General features: G+C 51.8%; 1 protein-coding gene and 1 long non-coding RNA gene across 6 annotated transcripts in view; one reads left to right on the top strand and one right to left on the bottom strand.

Annotated features, from left to right (window-relative positions):
- Positions 1-2,222: 2,222 nt before the first annotated feature.
- On the bottom strand, positions 2,223-18,045 carry CSRNP1 (cysteine and serine rich nuclear protein 1). The gene is made up of 5 exons (XM_075082258.1): positions 17,925-18,045; positions 10,529-10,724; positions 7,900-8,159; positions 7,230-7,526; positions 2,223-6,099 (listed from the first exon to the last, which is right to left on the bottom strand). The coding sequence occupies exons 2-5, from the start codon at positions 10,698-10,700 to the stop codon at positions 5,116-5,118; spliced, it is 1,713 nt and encodes a 570-aa protein (XP_074938359.1). The 5' UTR covers positions 10,701-10,724; positions 17,925-18,045; the 3' UTR covers positions 2,223-5,115.
- Positions 16,892-21,733, top strand: part of LOC142052357 (uncharacterized) — a 16,351-nt gene continuing 11,509 nt past the window's right edge. Inside the window, exons 1-2 of one of the 5 annotated variants that reach the window (XR_012658808.1) lie at positions 16,892-16,996; positions 20,498-20,546. This is a non-coding gene — a long non-coding RNA (uncharacterized LOC142052357). Of the gene's footprint in view, positions 16,997-17,930; positions 20,547-21,733 lie in introns of those variants that run through there. The other 4 variants (XR_012658810.1, XR_012658807.1, XR_012658809.1 and 1 more) reach the window with 4 other exon arrangements.

Below are 21,733 nucleotides of genomic sequence, written 5' to 3'. Positions count from 1 at the left end.
TGTCCCGCTGTGTGCAGAAAAGCAGCTGCCTCTAACCCTGCCACAGCCAGGGAGCGAATCGAGGGTTGCACCTGGTTTCACCCCTTTTAAGATGCAGCCTCATAAAAGTGGAGCGGCCATGGCTTTAACATCAATGCCTGGCAGAGGGACGATCCCGAACCGGCCAGGGAAGCTCCTCCAGGGCTTCTCCTGCCTCGCTCTTCAAAGCAAACATGAACTCATCTTGGCACAAAGAGGCTGTTATAAGCTCCGCACCTTCCCCGTGGCGATGCCGGGACGGCAGATGCTTGTGCCAGAGACTGGTTGATGGGACGCAGAACCTCAGGGCTGTTTCAGCACCGTCCCTTGAGGGGGTGGCGGGTCCCCCGGCCGCGATGCCCTTTGCTGGGGCACGGCACAAAGTTATCACTGTGAGCCAAAACCCCACCTGTGTGGCAGCTGGAGCTGTACACCGGGGGCTCTGCGCCTCCCAGCCAGCAAATACCTAACATAAGAGGGAATTATAGGCATAAAACCCATAAAATAAAATTTTAAAAAGGGCCTCTTTTTAGTATTGTTGCTTTTATGGCCTAGCAAATTATTTGTAACTAATAATTTATTCAATTAACTGAGCTTCTCAGCTCTGGGGGTGGATGGCAACCTTCAGAAATGGATTCCCACTGGAAAACTAGACAATGGCATTCTTGGGCCAAGTTCCCTTGCTTTCAGGTCAATGGCAGCGGTTATGTTTTATGCCCATACTGCCTGGCACAAGTCCTTGGGATAGGTGTGCATTTCCCCATCCAGGTTTCTGAGCTTTATTCAGCTTTTCCTTTGCACCGCGGGCTGGCTCACATCCTCACCCTCTTCTTATGTCCCTGCTGTTGCCAGGACCAAGCGCATTTTCTCTGCTTTTCCCCTGGGGCACAGGATGGTGGTGATGCTTCTTTTGGCTGCGTCTTTCCAGGTCCTGGGGGTGCTGTGGGGCGATGAGAAACAGTTTGTCACCTGCAAAGGAAAGGGATTTCTAGGGTTTTCCACGGGTTTCCCAAGATTTCTCCTATATGCTTCTTGGTGATGGGAATGCTGCTACCACCACTGTCTTTTCCGTCATCCCATGGAGCTACCATCCACAAGCCAAGCAATCTTGGAAAACAACACAGCCAGACCGCCCCCATGCCCTGAATTTTACCTTTTTTAGGGGGAAAAAAAAAAGGCATTTTGTCACACGGAGAGACACAGGTGGAGCAGGAAGCAACCTGAACGTGCAACCACGAAACGATGTGCTGGGGATGTTGCAACAGCATGGCTGAGCTGTTGGAGACACCTTGGGAGCCTCAGGAGATGCTCTCCAGGACAGTCTTGCTCTGCCAAACAAGAGGTTGTATCACATTTTTATCTTCAAATAAATTAAGCAAATCACCAAAAAGGTCCCTTCTAGTCCCAGCCCTGGGAGAAATCACTCTTGCCAGCCCAGATGCGCTCCTGGCCAAAACATGCTGGTTTAGCTTAAAATTTGAAAGCAGGGGCTGGCACTGGGTGCCCCTCTGGGAGGACACCCATCCCTGGATGAAGTCAGGGAGACTTTGGGGCACCCCTTGTGCCTCTCTGGCTGCCCTGAGAGCGTCTCCTGCGCGACCTCCCAGGGCTTTGGTAGTATTCCTCGCTACGTTTCAGTGTTGAGGTGGCATCGAGGCTGCGATGGACCTGGGGACACCTTGGAGGCTACCTGGGAAGTCCCCTGCTTTGCATACCCAGCTGCCACACATGGAGGAGGGCTCGGCAGGGATGCATGAGCTGCCTCGGCTCCATGCCTCCTCCAGGGACGATGTCCCCTTCGCTCCAGGGACCGACCCCACGGCTGGTTTCCCGCTATGGGACTGGCCCCACGCTGGAGCTCAGCCCCCAGGCTCCCTGTTGCCTTTCCTGCACGCAAGGGCGCGGGGATGCTCATCCCTGGGCTGCTTCTGGGGGGATGAGAAAAGCAATGGGGGTCCCCAAGCTCAGGAGAAGCCTCTTGGAGGATGCCAGGCTGGGACAAGGACTGCTCCTGCCCTGGTAAGATGCTCCCCTCTCAACACTTAGGGTGGGAATCCCAGGGCACCCATTACCTTCAAAAAAGTGCCAAAAAAGCAAAAAAAACAAAGAAAAAAGGGACAACTAGGAGATACAAGGCAGCACACACACCCATCATCCAAACTTTTGAGCCGCAGTAAAGGGTAAACAGGGAGAAGACACTGACGTATTCAAACAAAGTTCTTTTATTGAAAGTGTAATGGAAATTTCTTCATATTGCTTCGATGAAATGAGAGACAGCAGCTGTAGACAAATACGCTTTTTTATAAACAAATGCAAATGGATAAGGTAAAAATAAAGCATTTTTTTTTAACTTGTACCTTTAAGCAACATAATCACAATATATACACAAAGAAAGCTAAAATAAAGCTATGTTGAAACCAAAGCGTTTCAATCAATACATTAGATAATTACAGATTGTGTCAATAAATACCCAGTTTTTAAACTGTTTAAACAGGCAACTTTTTACACAGATACCGAGAAGAAAAAAAAAATTATATATTTACAATTCAGTGCCCTGGAAAAAAAAAAAAAGAGAAAAAATCTTTTTTTTTTTTTTGGCACAAACACAAATAAAAAGAATAAATTATAGAAAAAAAAATCCACAAAGGCAGGAGTCTATCCCCGTCATTCATTTAAAAAAAGGGGTGTGTATATATATAAAATATATATATATTTTATATATATAAATATATATATATGCAGAGAAACCTAGGAATGTTATAAAATATATTAGTGCCAATAAATACAGAACGGTACCAGACTTTCAACTGTCAGTATTTTTGATGCAGTCTGAAGGATAGAAACTACCACCTAGGAGATAACTGAAGGGGATTTTTCAGTCTAAAGAAACGACAGTGACAACAAAAAATAATAATAATAATAATAATTATTATATATATATATCCAGGAAATCCTCCATCTGCCAGTAGTATTCCTACAGTCGCCCTCCTGCGCGGCGGGAAGGTCCCCGGGAGCGATGCCTCGCGGGAGGATGCGGCGGCGAGCGCGGGGCGATCACCCGCTCACGGCCGTGGCAGGTCAGCTCCGCTTCCAAGTTGACCGGCTCAATAACCAGAGAAGATGTACAATTAAATAGTAATAATAATGACTAAAAAAACCCAAACAACCCAGCCTTTGCCACGTTCGGACACCAGAAGTTTCTTAAATTGCCAGGAGGTTTGCATGGGGCGCTTGTCGAAGAGCAGGTACCCAAGGGCACCATCCCCATCGTGGGGATATAAACAGTTCAGCCAATGGAAAAATCCTCAAATCTCTATTTCGGGGTTTTTTCCCTCCATCTGCGTGGCTCCGCACCCCTCAGGAGCTCCCACCAGCACCCCGATCCCGGGGCCATGGGGCTGGGATGCTAGAGCTGCCGCCTCCCCCCGGCGCCAGCAATGCCAGGAATCACTCTCATCACCAAATCGCTCATTTTCCAGGGGGGGATTTAAAGCCAGTAGGTTTTAAAGCCTTTAAAGCTGGCATAGGCACTTAGTGTATCACTGACGCACAGATTTTATGTCCAGTTACATCTCGTGGCCAAATAGTGTCATGTTCTCAGGCTGATTTAAATAGCAAAAGGCCAAGAGGGCTCCCAATGTCCTTCCTAAACATGAGGATTTCTTCCATTTTAAAAAACAAAAGCCCTCCAGTTTTTCATCTTTGTTGTCAGGTGTTATTTTTTCTTCCCTCTAAAACTGTACTCAGGGGATAAATAAACCAATAACCTTCAGAGCCATCTATTTTACTTGATTTACCTATATAAAAAAATAGCATAAACAGCTGATGGATAAGATTTTGGACCTGCAATACCCTCAGCGTTGGGGAGTCCTTGCTGAGGAGCGTGAGCAGAGCGTTGCTGTTGTTGGCTTTGCTCTCCCAAGGCCGCCCCCAGGCTGCAAAGGTCCTTCTCATTACACCCCTCTCGCCGCTAGCGGTTCCTCTGCATATTCAGGCACCATAACTGATGGGGAAAGATCTCATGGCCAAATCCTTCGGGAATTAAATAAATTAAAATTTATTAAAAGAGTTTGGCTTTTTTTTTTTTTTTCATAATTAGAGCTAGTTGCTAGTTCATGTTATTTCCTGAATAGTTGAGGGTTTTGCTTGTTTTCCTCTCCCTCGCGATATTATGGAGATCAGACACCGTCACGTCTACTGAAGGGCTGACAGCAACCAAAGGACGTTGCACCACCGTTTCCTCCATCCCTCCCCTCCCACCCGCTTGCATTCAGCTCTCTTAGAAATGTGAAGTGAAGGCCCAACAGCCCTTTCAGACTCAGAGAAAAACAGGGTCGTCTTTACGATGGGTGCTGCTGAATACCTTACTGCCCTTCCAGGTCACTGACAAACCACAGTGCTATTCATGTACTACAGGTAGAAAATAAATAAATACAGATATATTATGCAAAAAAATATGATTGTACACATAATACATCTGAGGTATTACCAATTTAAATAAGGTTTGATGCTAGTTCAAGCTTCGGTGGCTAGTTAAATTCTGGAATTTGCAATAAATAGATGAAGAATGATTATGTATATAGTGTATGGATCTCTTCTGTAAACCTTGTCCGATTTAAACGTAAGAGTGTGTTGGGGCTGGCTCTTACGCAAACCACAAATTTTCACAATAAATACAGCTTCAAAAAGTTGTCTTAAAAAGTTCCTGCAACACTGAAACGTTTCTAGAAGGGGCTGTGTGTACAACTGGCAACATTAGCGAGGAGTATTTCTCAACAGGTCTTTTCATACAAAACACAAGGAAATTCATACGTGAAAGTCTTTTTCCCTCCCGCCCCACCCCAACCCATCATGAAAGTTTAGAAATTTTTGCACAAACAGCGAGAGAACTGATTGTAGCTGCAGTATGTCAAAACGTCCACGTTCTATAAAGATCAAAAATAGTTTGTTTGCTTGGGAAGTCTTTTTTTGTTGTTGTTGTTTTTTCCTCCTTATTTTTGAAGAGCGCATCATCCTTTTGGTGAAAATTTGCCCATCTGACCGTTCTTCGGTTTTCCTTCCGGTGCTGGTCCTTCCCACCCCAGCCACACAGGCGTTTCACACTTTCACCGTCTCCATCAGCGATGACTTGATGGCATCCTCCAAAAGTTGATTGTCTGTGAAAGGGGCTGGGGTTTCGGGGACAGATTCAGACAAACCGATGAGGGACTCCAAGAAACAGGAGCCCTGATCTCCGGCTTGGGGGAAGCCGGGGAAATTAGGCAACTGCAACTGTAACGCTGAGAAGTTATCGAGGTTCTCGTACTCCTTTAAGGAGTTATAAAGGGGTCCCAAGTTATAGTCCGAGAAGGACTGGAAGAAATCCAAGGAGTCAGAGGAAAGGCTGAGGTCGGCGTAGCTCTTGGAGCAGGGCTCGGCCGGGGACGAGGCGCAGCAGGACAGCCCATCGCACCGTGCGTGGGCCGCGTCCTCCAGCAAACCTCCGCCGTCCTGGTTGGCGTTCTCATCCAGGCACTCGGAGAGGTGGGACAAGTGGCCGGGGACAGACTTGCCCTCACTGCTGTGGTCCTCGATGAAGAAGTCGGCGGGGTGGAAGCAGCTCAGGTCATCCTGACCGCGGCCACCCTCTTCCTCGGCATCCGAGTCGTTGAAGTGGAGGATGCGTGCCAAGCCATCGTCGTCCACATCCGACTGGGACTTGTCGGAGGGGAGGCTCTCGTAGGGCTCCTCCAGGTCCTCGCTGGGGTGGGAGGAGATGGAGGAGTCCGTCATGTCGCTGCTGCAGCTGTTCTCCCCCAGGGCCTCCAGGTCGGGGCTGAACTGGAAGGCGGGTGCCAGCGGCACAGCGCGCTCCTCCAAAGAGCCCTTCCCCGCTGCACATGCCAAGGGTGGGAGCCGCTCCCGAAAAGGGGGCTCAGCCTCCACCGCCTTCTCGCTGCTCTGCTGCTGCTTCTCCAGCTCCAGCTTCATGATGGTGTGGATGAAGTGGGTCTGCACGCGGGCCTGGTTGAACTCGATCCTGCCCTCGGTGTTGCCACAGCCGTCCTTGGTGCAGCCACAGGGGAAGGAGGTGTGATCCATCTGGTGTGGGGAGAAGCGGAGGCAGAGGGTTAGAACCGAACCCAGTGGCACCAAATGGAAACCGCCCGCGACTCACCCACCCTGAGAAACCAAGTAACAGCTGAGGCGTTTAAGAGCAGACTAAAAAACAATAGTAATAAAAGACACACCCTGCTCTTTTGAAAGGTTGTCATAAAGTTGGATTTCAGTACAACCGAAGAAAGTGAAGAGGTTACAAAAAAAGCAAACTCTCCAAAAGGAGACATAAGGGGGCAGACATGAGGTTTTATTTATTGCATCTTGATATTTAATACCTGATCCATATCGTGAGCTTCTCCCCCTCGCCGAGATAAGGACAAATTGTTCAACAGGCATCTGCAGCACCTTTATGTCCCTGCTATCAGCAGCCACTAGAGGGGAGCTGTGACATGCACACGGAGCGCCCGTCCTGCGCACACCCGCCCTACACCACTCCCAGCCTGCAACCGCGGCACCGAGGGAGCGAGCGGCTGCCAGAATAGGGAACGTGGCTCCCCAAACACAGCTGGGCAGGCACCCATAAAAAAAAATTTAAAAATATAATAAGCTAATTGAATATAGAGGGATTATCCCACTTTGCAGGTGGTCTGCAGAGCTAGCTGTGGGCTGACGCTCAGCTGACACTCCCACGTTCGCCTGAGCGTGCTGGGAGTTGTGATACACACCAAGGGGGAAAAAAAATCAAAAATAAAACCAGGAGGAGGAGGAGAAATTGCAGCCTCATGTGCGGAGGGAGAAGCTTTTGTTTGCCAAGACATTCCCACGTGGCCCATCTCCAGCAAGACAGCGAGCAGGCATGGGTCCCGTGGGGATGGACGTGGTGAGCGCAGTGACGCTGCTGGCTCAGGCATGTCCCCAGGGCTGCAATGGCAGCGTGTGGATGGCTACACATGTGATTCAGGAAGCAGACACTCTCGAGCAGCATCTGCCTCGCAGCCTGGGAAGCATCTCCAAGTGCTTTTCTTGCCTGTTTCGCTCCGAGCGCAGGTGGGAACAGATGCATTTTACAGGCTGCCATAACTGTCCTGCTTGCTCAAAACCCCCCTGATTTAACACACGCATCAGCTGGAGCCACCCCACTTTTCCCCCGTGCCCAGAGGCGAGGGCAGTACCTGACATTTAATGCCTGCCAAGCTGCAGCTGCAGGTCTCTGGGTCGCAGACCTCCTGGCAGTCGCAGCCACAGTCCTCCCGGGACAGACGGATGTTGTGCAGCTCCCGCTTCTCCTCCTTGTCGATCTTCTTCACCCCTACGGCTTTCAGCAGCGCACGTCTCTTCTTGGCGGGGTAGGGCTGGAGGAAGAAGCCATCCTCCAGGTCCACGTTGCTGACGTCGATGTCGTCGTCGGAGATGTCTTCGATGGTGAGCTGGTTGGCTTCCTCCGACTCCTTTGTGCCGTTCATGGTTAGCTGAGGGCAAAAAATAGGTAAAGCATTAGGGACCTGTTGGGGACACAGAGCCACCAGCACTCCCAGGTCAGGAGAAACAAGAACAGGAAGATCTGCCTGCCATTGTGGCTGACCCCAGGACCAAAACCTTTGTCAGAGCCCCCTAACACCTGATAAACACCTCACACAGGGAGTTCAGTGTCTTTTCCATCACTTTTCAAAGGTGGAGAACTGAGCTGAAAATCCCACATTGGAGCCTGTGTCTTCTGGAGACCCAAGCAGGGTTAAGGACCGACGACCCCAGGTCTGAGAGAGGCTCCTACTAAAAAATGGCCATTAACTAACAACATCCACCCACTCCTCACCAACCCAGCCCCATGCTCCTCCTACTCACTTTCCATTTCAATGCTTCCAACTTCTCCTCTTTTAATTTCTCTTCGAGTTTCTCCCGACGAACGTTTTCCTGCTCCTTTGAAAATTCCGCTAGCGTGAACTGCCGGGAGGAGCTGTGCTTGCTCACCATTCCCAGGGTACAGCCCCCACGACTAGGCACGCTTGTGAACCCCTGGCAGCGTGGGAAGTAAAACACAGTGACCCGGTCAAACTCCACATTGTTCTTCTTTAGTCGCTTGGATTTCTTCAGGATAGATGTGGCTAAAAACGGGAAGAAAAAAAAGCAGAGTCAGTACTGCCACCCTGCAGACAGGAGAGAAATATTACAAACAGGCTGTAAATATTACCAACAGGCAGGACTTGCAATTACTCTCTCAACAGGGACACGATGGGACAAGGTTACAACATCACTTGTTGGCTTCTGGTGTTTTAGGATCTAACGCTTCAAAGGCGAGATGAGGATGGAGAGGAAACTAAGCCAAGTCCTGATGCGTAAGAGTCACTGATGAGATTCACCCTAAGAAACGGCTGCTGCTTCTCCCTCCCGCTTGACTTCCTCCAGGAAACATACATTTGCTTATTCTTCATGTGCAGCAGAGCATAATGAACAAGCAACAAACCATCCTACATGCCTGTCTTGCTCTAAATCCGATCACCCTGCCCCACGTTCAGGGGCTCGCGGTTCGCTCCCAGGCTGCCAAAGCACCACCACTCCAGCGCTGCATGGCTCCAGCTTTTGTGGCAGGGCAGAAAATAGCCAAAACGACTGTTTTTCTGGTACTTCCTTTCACCATCCACTGGGAGGAACTATGAATCTATAGTTTATCCTCAAGAGACTCATCTGAGAGCAGCTGCAGAGATGTTAATCTTTATGCAGGTGATCCCAGGGTAAACATGGCAATACATGACTCTGGTTTATCTTAAACTGCTGAAACACGCTACACACCGTTTAAAGCGGAGCCTCTCCAGAGATAACCTAGTTCTGCACATTTGCACGTGCAAACGCAGCAGATGGAGGTGGACTAATTAACCAGGACAGTTTCAGAGTCAATGAGTTTCCACGAACGTAGCTGGACACAGAAAGCAAAGCAAAACGGAGCGCTACTGGGTAACGGAGCTGCTTTATCTGCTGCACGAGCACGTCGGGAACAAGAGTCAGCTACGCATAAATTTGGTGGGGGGGGTTTTTTGGACGCATTCTCTGCTGGTGCATGGATCCTACCATGGGGAATATGAGAAAAAAAAAAAACACAGAAAAGATGGGTGACTCCTGCAGAGCTGGGATCCAAGCCCTGCTCTTCGGACGGCAGAGCCGCAGGCAGCCCTACTGTGGGGAGCCAACTGAAAGGACTGCCAAAAACCCGAGGGGCTCGGCTGGTTTGGCTGGCCCCGAAGGCTGGGAAAGTGCAAGACAGGACAGTTAGCTGCACCCACATTTCACAAGTCTCACTTGCCAAAATACAGCATTTCAGTTTCATATGAAAAAATAAAAAAAAAATGTTCACTCAGCTGCGTCAGCAGCTTCTGCTAAATAGCTGAGGGTTTCACACTGGGCTCTGCAGTTGCTTTGATTATATCTTTGCACTGCGCATTGCATTTTCATAATAACCTTGACTCAATCTTCTAAAACATTAGCTCTTTATCAAAAGGCAAGTTAACCACCGCGATCTTCTATCGGCTGAGCTGCTGCACTTTGGCATTTGCTTCTCTCTCCCCGCACCCCTCCTCCAAAATTGTTTTCCCATTCCTGACCCTTTTCCAATTGAGCCAGAGAATACAGAAAGTTCATTGTTTTGTCACAAAACCTGGGAAGACAAGCAAGAATGAGACTCTTTATTATTACAAGACTTCTAAAGCCTTTTCAGACCACTGTGTGTTTGTGTATGTCTGCTAAGTGGACCTTAACTGCTATATACAGTGGGTGTTCAGTATAATTTACTAGGTTGGACTAGTTCTCCTCCGTGAAGACGTTCCCCTATTGTATTTTTTTCATTTCCCTTCGCACGGCAGATAAAGGATTTTACAACCTTGTCTTCTGTGTGTTTTCGTAAAAGTTCTCAACACTGATATTGCTGGGAAAACAAAACAGCGTTTATCTGTGCTAACAGCAGAAGCAGTGTCAAACGTTTCATGTTCTTTGGCAAAGTACCCAACTTATGTAGGAAGCGGGTTCTGAAATGGTAATTACGCTACTGGTTAATCATTTTTAAAAAACAGTGTTATGGGCCTTTGCTGTTTGTGTAGTTGTTGCCTGTGGAACAGCTCGTCAGGGGACTGAGGGATGGTGAGATGGTCCTACAGCATCGGCTTGGAGGCACCTGCGTGTCTCTGCACACCCAGGTCTTCGGGTTTCTATTCCTGGAAATTTGGACTTCACCAAAACCATTACACAGGAATGATAAACGCTGGGAGGAAGGGCTGAGAAAGACTATGCTGAAGATGCTGGCCAACTATAAAGACAAGATAAATTGGTATGATGACAGGGGGCTGGTGTTACGGCCACTTCCACCCCTGAAGGTGTGCTCCAAGGGGGTCTCTGGATGGACAGAAGTGACGACCCACCACCACACTACGAAAACCCCATGTGTGGGCATGCCTGACCCAGGAAAGCGTCTGCCGGAGATACTCACGGGTGAAGCTGGGCGTTAAGGCAGAGCTGGGCTTGGGCTCTCCGCGGGAGCTTTCCTCATCCGACTCCCAGCCCGAGGATGCTGAGGAGGAGAGGGGGGAGCAGGAAGAGGAGGAGCAGTAGGTGCTGTCATCCCCCAGCTCTTCGTACTTCCTTTTCAACAGCCCGCTCATGGTGACACCGTAATTTTCATATAACTGGAAAACAAAGGAGAAAAGCAAATTAAAGCAAGGGAAATACCGGCAATTTCTGGTGATAAGCACGATGGCTTTAACCCCCAGCAAGATATCTCCACCAGGTCCACCTGGCCATGCAGGTGTGATTCCCAAAAAGTGCTCTCCCCCAAAAAACCGCACTTTACTACCCTCGCCAGGCACACTTGCTGAATCTCTCTCCTATTTTACGACGCTGCAGAAAACCCGACTATCGTGGACAACAAACTGTCCGGAAACCAATTCAATCAACACAAATGTTATCAAACAATAAGTATTACATTTTGCTTACTAATTCTTCTATGTTAACTCCTTACCCAGATCGCTTTCTATGCACTTACAGCTTTAACGTCTTGCTAATTACAAAAATAAGCCAGTTTGCCCAGAACAATCTGTTGGCGTGATTTACTTGCTACAGCCCCCTGGGGAAACAGACTTATTAAATGAAGCACTGAAATACAAATATATCAACTGTGAAGAACAGCCCTTCTCCTCACGATGCCTTTCATAGTCAGTCCCCCATTCAATAAGCTATTCTTGTTTAGGCTGGGTTATGTATCAAGCATAGTAGCAATTAAAAACAACACAGCTAATTAAAAACAAAGGAGCTCTGTATTTGCCTAGATTCCTAAATTTCCTGCATGCTTTTCCCTGCTCATCTCAAGAAAAAAAAAAAAAAAAACCACAAAATAACTCTTGTTGCATGTTTTAACCTTTGCTTTCAGAAAGTTGCTGGGGTTTCTGTCTCCCGGAATTGCACAGAAGCTACATGCTTGGCCTACAATAGGCTAATGGGTATCAGAGCCCACCTAACCTGGGACGCTCTGGCGCAGACAACAGGCCCTTCCTCCTTTTAGAAACTGCCAACACCGCACCAGATGCCCCTGCTTCTGCAGAAGTCGCTGTCAGCTTATTTTGAAGCCACTGAGCCATACCCAAAGGTGAGAATCAGGCTGCTGCCGGAGGAGCGACTTGCTTTGACCCCGTCCCACCGGGCTGTAAGGCACAACCACGGTGGGAAAGGGGCATCTCCAGCCCAGAAACTCCTTCCATCAAGGAGGGGAGAGCCCTGGCACTGCGGGATGCTGCCAGCCACCCCGGTGCCTTGACAAAACCAGAGGTAACAGGCAAAACCTAAAGCATCTGAAATTCAGATGACACCGGGATGCTTCAGACGCACACAGCCCCAGGACGGCGACAGCGCAGATACGGGGGTGCCAGACACCCGGCCCCCACCCCCTCCCGCCAGCTGAAACTCCTCCACCAGCCAATTTTGTTCTTTATAACCGTAGCACTTTCTCACCCTCTTTTGCATGTCTGAAGTTAATTTAAGTCTCTGAAAAAGAAAAAAAAAAAACAAAAAACAAAAAACCCCAAACCACCAAGCCCGCCCTCCTGACAGCCCTGAGCAGGCAGCACAGAAACCACACCGGCTTCAAAGCCTCCCAACGATGGGATTTGCAGTATCTCAACAGTGCCGCGCAGTAACACGTAGCAGGACGGGAGGACACGCGGCGCCTTCAAAGCCTTGCACCAACCCTCCATAATTATGTTTACCAACAGCTTCCCAGGAGACAATAGTCCCCTAAAAGGTCAAAAAAAAAACCAACCCCTAGATGAAGCAGTTTGTGGCCTGCAGAGGTTAATCATTCACTGCAACGCGTGCGCCGATGGGACTAGTGCATCCCCCACGGTCCCCTGAACCTGGGGGCCAGGGAGAGGCCATCCCCTCCATCCCTCCTCCTCCTCCTCCTCGGCAGCCCCAGAGCTGCAGGTGGTTTTGCGACGGAGGGGTTGTTGTTTTTTTGGCCTTAATCCAAAACAGATGGGGAGAAGGTGGATTTGGCCACGCTCCAGCCCCAGCAGCACACATCCTACCTGACACCTGGATTAACCCCCTCCCCGCCTGTGCGAGCCCGCGGGCAGCCGCGACGCCCAAACCGGCTACCTGGCTGCATTTACAAATCTTTTATTTTTATTTTAATTTTTTTTTTTTATGCCTTCTGCTCTGTCTCACATGTGCTTTAAGGAACAACCAGGAGCAAAGGAGCCCCTCCGAACCCATAGAAGAGGTCCGAACCAAAGCCTGGGCTGAAGCGAGAGGTTTGCTTGTACCAGCTGGCCCCACTGGACACCTCTGATGGTGCCAGTGAAGGATGCGACTGTCTAGCCAAGGGAGGGAGAAACCAGCTCCCCGAAAAGCCCATAGGACACATGTCCAACAGCAAACACCCTCAGAGATACGATGCTGACCACATCCAAGACTCATGGGACACACTGGAGGGTGGTGGAGCAGCCAACACTGCTGAAAAGGGGAGAACTCCCAAGTTCGGGCCAGAAAAAGAAAACAACCTACACAGCGTCCATTTCTAGTGGGATTTACCTGGCCTGCAGGACTCCCAGAGAAGCGAGAAGGCGGACATCGCGGTGCTGCAGAGCGATGCAGCCCTAACGCTCAGGGCGCCTGCAACCATCGCGAGCCGCGCTGCCTCCCCCAAACCACAGAGCAAGAAAAAACAAAGCGAGCTAACCGAATTAACACAAACACCAAGGCAGAGCCAAGGCAAGCCATGTATATGATGGTGCAATTTTATTTTTTTTTTAAATATTATCATTGCTGATTAGCCACGTCTGGCAGAAGGCTGAAGGGAGGTGTGTGCGTCTCCCACCTATGAGAACAAGCCAAATGCATAGAAGAAACCCACCTTTGGCATGCTGTCGTATTCAAAACACCTAATGTTTTGTTAATGCAAAGTAGGTGTCGTGCAAACGTGATTCTCAATTAATGGGAAAAAGCTGGTGAACCTGTTGCCCACCAGCCAAAACACATTCATTTCCCCCTGTAACGCCTCCCCCCGCTCTTTGCTGATTTATAGCTGCGACATTTTCCAGGTCAAGGTTTCAAATCCTTCTCAGGAGCTATATGCAATGTAGTGGGGCTGCACCCATCGGCGCCCACTTGTATCCACCCCTAAAAAGTCCTCCAGACGGGGGTTTCGCTGTCAAGGCAAAGACGATCCTCTCCTCCCCTCCTCGCCCCTGCACTTGGGAGCAGAATTCACGCCAGCAATTTGGATGTTGCCTTGAAAGCCATGTTGCCGAAACCGCTGGCCGCTCAGCCAAAAAAACCCAGAGGCCAATTCAGACACAGCGAGGATATTTTAATTGCAGTAATTCCACAAGTAACCTTAAATCCACACTGATGTCTTACAAAGAAGTCACAAAAAATGTGCACAGCAGCATGAAAAAAAATATATATCTATCTGCGCTTGCCATTGCAAATCTCTGCCGGCACCACTGAGCGCAGGATTTTACCACCTTTTTTTTTTTTTTTTTACATAACCTGAAATAAAATAATCCTATCTTCCTTTTATTTGCCAAAAAAGACATTCTGTTCTTGGCTAAGACTTCTTACTCATCTATTTTACTGAAAACAGCTTTTGGAGCAAGTACATAATGCAATGGATCAAACCCGCAGGAATTCCTCTCTGGCACCAGAACTCCCACTATCCTGGGAATACTTTCTAACAAATATTTAGCCCAGATGTGCATTCCTTTCTTTTTCTCGCTCTCTTTTTTTTTTTTTTTTTTTAAGAAAAAAGGCATTAAAGTTTGGGTGGGGGAGTGTGGGGGGGTGGCTGTCTGGTTGGGGAATCGAATCCACAAAGTCCCATTTCTGGCGCTCGGCAAGTTGCAGGGTAAAGCCCTAATACACTGGAATGCGAGGAATTAATGTTTTAACTATCCTCCTCTTGGACGACGTCTCAACACTAAATATTTCGAGTAATTTAGATTTAAGAAGGTTTGGCATTTGTTTAGCCAAGCGCAGAGGAAGGTAACTAAAAGCCCTACCAGTGTCCAGTTAGTCCATTTATAAGGGACCGCACAAAGGGGCGTCACGGCTTTTCACAGAAGCATGCGGAGAAGATGTTTTGGTGTTTTAGTTTGGGGCTGTATATGTGCTTTGCAGCGGGCAAGCAAAGCAAAGGAAACTTCTCCCAACAAGTCCAGCAGCGGCGAGTGCTCGTGCCACAGCTCCCCTGGTATTGCAGGAGAGCACCGATGAGAAAGAATATTTTAAATTTGGGGGTTTTCCCCAGCGGAGCATCCTAAAGAACGGAGGGATCCCAAATCCATGCATGCGCCATTGGAAGCAAACTGTCTTCTGCAAAGCAATTTGGGTAAAAACAAACAAACAAAAAAAACCCCCAAACCTCAGTGAAATGCACTAAAAGTATTCATTTTCCAGTGACTTTCTGAGCCGGTTTGCCGACTTTACAAGCACAGCCGTCTGCCTGCAGCCTGACGAGCCAAGGTGGACTCTTCCTGGCACACCGGGACGAGGGCTCAGGCGCCGGCAGCGAGTTAACAACTCTGCTGAGCCGTGAGTCAGAGCAGCTCCCGCTCCCTCCCCCAGAGCCGCAGTGGCTGTGCAGGTCTAGCAGGAGTAAATATTAGTTTAAAAAACACCACTACATATTTTAGCCAGGTACGGCTCCGAACGCAACTTGCAGAGCAAACCTGGGGGAGTTTTTGGGGTCGGTGTTTATTTGCACGCCGCTGTTTATTGCGGGTCAGGCGACTTTGGTGCAAGTATCAGCGAAAACTGGTGCAGAGCTGAGCTTCCCGTTCAGATATCCCAGATATTTGATGTCTAGCAGCAGCAGTGATTCCAGTAATGCCTCTGGGTTACTTAATAATCACTGCGCTATCAACACTGATTCATTGCTTGTTCATTTAACTATTTTAATTCTTTGCATATTTACTTAATTGGTTTCCCCAGCGCCGCTGTGACAGCCTCCACGATGACGAGAGTTCCCAACTTTGGGGCTGATCGGGGCCAAGGCAAGCGGGATCGTCCTGTCGGGACCCTCCGGGGGATGGTCCCACGCGTGTTCCCAGCCACGCAAGCTCTGCTTTCCAGTTCAGACCAGATTATTTTCACTCAGCTGGGTCTAAGGTTTCATAACCTTGCTCCGGTTAAAAATAGCCTCTGCCTACTATGCAACAGCAAAACCCAAAGCACCCCGTGTCACGGAGCAGGAGCATGAATCAGTTTGTAGCACCGCGAGTTTATTCTCCTGCCAGAGATGGAACAGGTAAAACACCTTCCCCGGGAAGAGCATCAGAAGCATTTACTCCATCTATTAATTTGCAGAAGGCCACAAAGAAAAAGGCTTTTCAAGATTTTTCTATCAAGCCCTTATTTCTCACTGACAGCTTGAAAGGTAAATAGGAAACATTAGGAAATACATTAAAGGTTATCTGACACGGCCCAAATGAAGCGAGGTTCAAATGTACTCGGCGCAGATTGTGCCGTAATAAATATGAAAACAACGAAGTGTGCTTTGTCTAGGAAAATCCTCTATTTGATTACACCTCATGAATAATTCACACCAGGTTTCCATATTTGTCCTCCTGTAGGTACACGCTGTGCATTACCTTGCCTGCTATATATACACACGCATTTCCTGCGCTGAATTATTAAAGGCTTGCCGGGAGCTGCAGAGTCTCTCCACACGGAGAACAAACGCGCCATCCCAAAAATAAACCCCCCCCACCCGTAACCTTGACGGGCCTCATCTGCAAACCGCTCAGCGGGGAGGGGAACCCCAAAACCCCAAACCTAAAATACTGGGGGGGGGGGGGGGGGGGAATTGCTGATGAGTTTGCCGTAACAAATGACAAGACTTCGAGGTTTGTAAATGGCCGTGAGGGTTTTCTCTCCATCCCACCGAGGCGTTGTAGTAAGGCAGGGCTGCTTTAGGAAAGGGCTGTCCCTGTGTCAGCCTCTTCCTACGGCGACATTATGTAACTCGGAGGTGACAGACACTTTGGAGGATGCCGGGGGTGGAGGGGGAGCAAGCAAAAAATAAAATACGCACTGAAAAAACTTAGTAGTTTGGGGTTTTTTGCCCCTTTTTTTTCTTTTTCTCAACTGCGTAGTAAAAGCCCCGATATATTATGGTAGGCGGGGGGGGGGGGAGGGCGCGGTGGACACCCGCTCCCCGTCCGTCCGTCGGTCCATCCGTGCGCCGGTCGGTAGGTGTTGCTGTAGCGACGGGAAAGCATCCCCAGGCGGGCAGATTTGGGGAAGAGCGAGCCGACAAGGCTCCCCCCCCTTCGCCTTCCCTCCCCCCCTTCGCCTTTCTTTCAACATCAGAAAATTGGAACCGCAGCCCCGAAGATGCAGCGGAGCCTCAACTGACCGAGGGAGAACTCAGCGCTACCCCTAACGTATATATAGGTGTTTGGATGTATGTATGGCGTAGGGTTTTCTGCCGATGGGAAAGTGCGGGAGGGCCGGGGGAGCAGTGAACCCCCCCTAGCCCCCCCCCCGGGAAGGCAGTGCCGGTGCCCCGAGGGGTCCCGGACCCGGTCCCAGCCCCGCCGGGCTCCCCTCGCTCCCGGGCGGAGCTGCCCGGCCAGACGGCGCCGCTGCGGCGCGCCCGCCCGGCTCTGGGCGGCGGGGCACCGGGACAGACCCCGAATCCGCCCCCCAGCCCGACGGCGGGGCACCGGGACGGACCCCGAATCTGCCCCCCAACCCGACGGCGGGGCACCGGGACAGACCCCGAATCCGCCCCCCAACCCGACGGCGGGGCACCGGGACAGACCCCGAATCCGCCCCCCAACCCGACGGCGGGGCACCGGGACAGACCCCGAATCCGCCCCCCAACCCGACGGCGGGGCACCGGGACGGACCCCGAATCCGCCCCCCAACCCGACGGCGGGGCACCGGGACGGACCCCGAATCCGCCCACCAACCCGACGGCGAGGCACCGGGACGGACCCCGACCCCCCCCCAGCCCGACGGCGGGGCACCGGGACGGACCCCGAATCCGCCCCCCAACCCGACGGCGGGGCACCGGGACGGACCCCGATCCCCCCCACCCCAACCCGACGGCGGGGCACCGGGACGGACCCCGACCCGCACCCCCGACGGCCGAGCACTGCACCGGACCCTGCAGCGGACCCCCCCCAACTCACCGGGCAAGCACCGACCCGGCTCTGCACCGGACCCCTCATCCTCCGACGGCTGAGCACCGCGCCGACACCGCACCGGACCCCCGGACAGCCGCCCGCAGCCCCGGACGGCACAGCACCGAGCCTCCCCCCGCCGCGTACCCCACCGCCCCTCCTCCGGCCCGGTCCCCACGCCGGCCGCCCCCCGGCGGGCTCTACCTGCGGCGTAGCGGCGGGTCTCGGCGCGGCGGCTCCGGCTGCAGCGGCGGTGCCTGGCGCGGCGCCTCCCGCTCTGCCGCTGCCGGGGCCGGGGCTGACGCCGCGCCGCGCCGCGCTGCCCTTTTTCGTCAGTGGAAAACTCCGGGCTCTGACGCAGGCGGTGACAGACGCGGGGCCGGCGCGCGCCCGGCCCGCCCGGCTTCCTGCCCTCCCCTCCCCTCCCCTCCCCTCCCCTCCCCTCCCTGGGCGGGGCGCTGAGTCAGGGCCAGCGGGAGGCCACGCCCCGCCCCGCCCCGCCCGCCCGGCGCTGAGGCGGGAGGGGGGGGCGCACGGTGGGGTTTGGGAGCCACAGCGCGGGTGGGGGGGGACACGCACGGGTACAGCTTGGATCCCACACGGGATCGGGGTCCCACAGGGGGTTTGGGAGCCACAGCTAGGCTTGGCCCCTGAAAGGGATTTGGGCCCCGCAAAGGGTTGGGGTCCCTGCATGGGGTTTGGGATCCACAGGCGCAACTTGGACCCCAGAATGGCCGTGGGTGCCTCAATGGGTTTGCACCCCACAAGGGATCGGGGTCCTACAGGGGGTTTGGGACCCACAAGGAGTGGAGGGCCCATGGGCAAGGATTGGACCCCGAAACAGATTTGGGTCTCACAGGGGGTTGGGGACTCCCAAGCAGGCATTGAGCCCATAAGGGGTTTGGGTGCCTCAGGGGGTTCAGAGCCCACAAGTGTTTGGGGAGACACAGGCAAGTATTGGACCTGAAAACATGTTTGGGCACCATAAGGAGTTTGTCCACTGAAAGGAATTTGGACACCACAAAGGGTTTGGGTCCCTTCATGGGGTTTGGGACCCACAGGCACAACTTGGACCCCAGATGGATATGGGTGCCTCAAGGGGTTTGGATCCCACAGGGGCCTGGGCACCCACGGACACAGCTCGGATGCCAAGAGTGGGGCACCGCAGGGGCTTTGAGTCCCACAGACTTGGCCACTGGAGGGGGTTTGGACCCCACAGGGGTTTTGGGACCAACAGGCACAGCTTGGACCCACGAGCACTTTGGGACCCATGGGCAAGGCTTGGAGACCAAAACAAATTTGGGTCCCACAGGAGAGGTTGGCCCCACAGGAATTTGGGACCCATGGGGGATATGGGACCCACAAGCAAGGTTTGGCCCATACAAGGGATTTAGGCCCTATAAGGGATTTGGGTGCCACAGGAGAGGCTTGGCCTCCAAAGGGGGTTGACATCCAAAACGAGGGTTTGGCCCACAAGTAAGAGTTTTGGCCCCCCGAGGTGGTTGGGATTCAGAAGCAAGTTAGGTCCTCAAAAGGCTTTCTGGACACCAAGGGGGTTTGTCACCTACACAAAAGGCTTGGCCCCCGAAAGGGATTAGGGCCCCATAGGGGTTTTGGGCCCCACAAGTAAGGCTTGGACCACACAAGAGGTTTTGGTCCCGTGCGGGATTTGGGATGCACAAGCAAGGTTTGGCCTCTTGCAGGGTTTTGGGCCCACCTGAAGGTGCTTGGGGCAGAGCCATGAGGCTTGGCTCCTGAAGGGAATTTTGGACCCAGAGGGATTTGATCCCCAAAACGTGTTTGGGCCCTACAGGCAAAGGTTGACCCTGAAAGGCATTTGGGCCCCCCAAAGGAACTTGGGCCCTATGAGCAAGGTTTGACCACCAAATGGGTTTGAGACCCACAAGCAAGAGTTGGCCCCCAAAGAGGGGTCTCTGAAAGGGAGTTTGGCCCTATAAGCGAGGCTTGGCCCCCAGAGGGATTTAAAGCCCTACAGGCAAGAGACACGATATTTTGGGGAGTTCGTTTCCCAGGATGGCTGGGATGGGAGGGATGTCCGGGACCTTGCACCAGGTCACCCCGCAGCTCTGGTCGCTGCAGCTTTCAGCTGAGGGTCTCCACACGCTTAGACCACCAGGAGCTTTCAGAGAGCTGCACTGCTGCAATTAAACCCCTTGAAGTGGTAGGTGAGGTGCAGAATGACCTGGTTTTCCCAATTTTGATGCTTGGCTGGGTTTTCGCCCCAAAAGTTGGAGCTGGGCCAATGGCCGGTGGCATTGCCAGAGTCCCCAAGCTATGAAGCTGCCTGTTCTCGGGGTAGGTCTTTAAAATAGAGCCCATCTGTACCCCGCAGAGTTTGGGTACAGCCAAGCTGCAGGAGTCCCCGTGTAGGACGAAGTCCATGGAGGTGGAAGGACTTGTGTTCTTTGGCTCCATGGAGGAGCCTGAAGACAGCCGTAGCTGGGTCTCCTCAACTCCATTTCTGCATCCAGCCTCTAAGGGCCTGCCTCACCCCCTTCCTATGCAAGGTTCTGCTTTGATCCTTTGCTTGCCATAGCTTCAACTCAAAATCAGATGGAGTCAGGTTGGATTTGCCTTGGCCAAGAAAGTGGATGAGGCTCGATTCGGGTGTTGGGGGATTTCCCCAAGGACACATACTCCCGTGCTCTGTTGTGAGCCTCTTAGCTCCAAGAAGCTTCCCACACAGAGCCGGGGTGCTGGCACCTCTTTCCAGGAATGTTATTTTACTTGTAAACCTCTTTTTTTTTGTAACACAGGTGTCTCATTTGGAAGGTGCCCAGTCTGACCATGAAGAGAGGAGATGAGGTGAGAGCTTCAGTGTGGTACATCTCTTTTAGAGTAGACTGCTGTGAAAGTCTCACCCTTCGTCCTTTTACCAGCGAAAGCTTTCAAACTCTGGGGCTAAAACATTGGGAAAAAAAAAGGATCTGAAAGGATCTTCTCGAGTGGCAAAGCCACAGCCAGTTTCATACCACCACACGAGGCGGTGCCACCAGGATTTTTTGCTTCTGGTCTTACCCCAGCGTGTGCCAGTGATTCCCATGGACAGGGCAGCCCCACCGGTCACCCTAATGGCACCACCACAAGGGCAGCAGACCGTAGCGGTGTGCGAGGGCAAGCAACCGGGGTGGACCAAGAACATCTTCTAGCTGATTTTGCTGCTGTACTTGACGTCACTCTATAACCCCGTGGTTGCCCCACGCTTCTCATCTCCAGGTGCTTCACCCCAGTACCTGGCTCACCTCCCTGTGTCTCCATCCTCAGCCTGTGAAAAAACGGTGACAGGTCCCAGCGATACAGAAGCACAGGAGGGATGAGTTGAGAGGTTACTTCAAAGATGCAGATATCGTGGAGGCAATACATAATTATAGGTGGTGCCCTGATGGCGGGTGGGTCCTGTCTTTGAGGCACAAGGGCCTTCCTGAATATGCTGGTGTACCGCACTCGATCGCCAAAGGATCGGTTTCTCTGAGGTTTTGTTTACCATGTTTGGACATGGCCGTGATTAATATTTCCTAACAGGAAGACGTCATGCGTGCAGGCTTTCCTCTTCAGGGTTTGGGTCGAGGGTGACCAAGTTCAGGTTGTACACTGGCTCCTCACTTCCTCCGCCTTGGAGGTTACACCCCGGTGGCCGCTGCCTCCCCGCCAGCCCGGCAGCCGCCAGCCGCCCTCCCAGCAGCTGCAGTTGCCCATCGCTGAGCTTGAAACGGGTCCTGGCGCTGGTGAGGTCTCACCGCAGAACCCCAGAGTCCTGGAGAGTTTTGATATGACGAAACCAGGACATAATATCACCTTATCTATATATCAAGTCTGTGAGGTGAAGGGGGTGGGTCATTTCTCACCATCCTCCAGCTGAGTTTGGCATGAAACCCAGGGTATGAGGGAAGGGGATATCCTGGAAAACGCTTGGTAAAGTTGCCAGTGACCTCCAGGTTGCAACATTTTCTCACTTGCTTTTATTAGTTTTAATCAAAGTAAAGCCACTGTGA

The sequence above is a fragment of the Phalacrocorax aristotelis genome, chromosome 2 (assembly GCF_949628215.1).
Source record: "Phalacrocorax aristotelis chromosome 2, bGulAri2.1, whole genome shotgun sequence".
Taxonomy (NCBI): Eukaryota; Metazoa; Chordata; class Aves; order Suliformes; family Phalacrocoracidae; genus Phalacrocorax; species Phalacrocorax aristotelis.
Note: the sequence above shows the minus strand (reverse complement) of the source record. Positions and strands in the feature narration are given on the sequence as shown.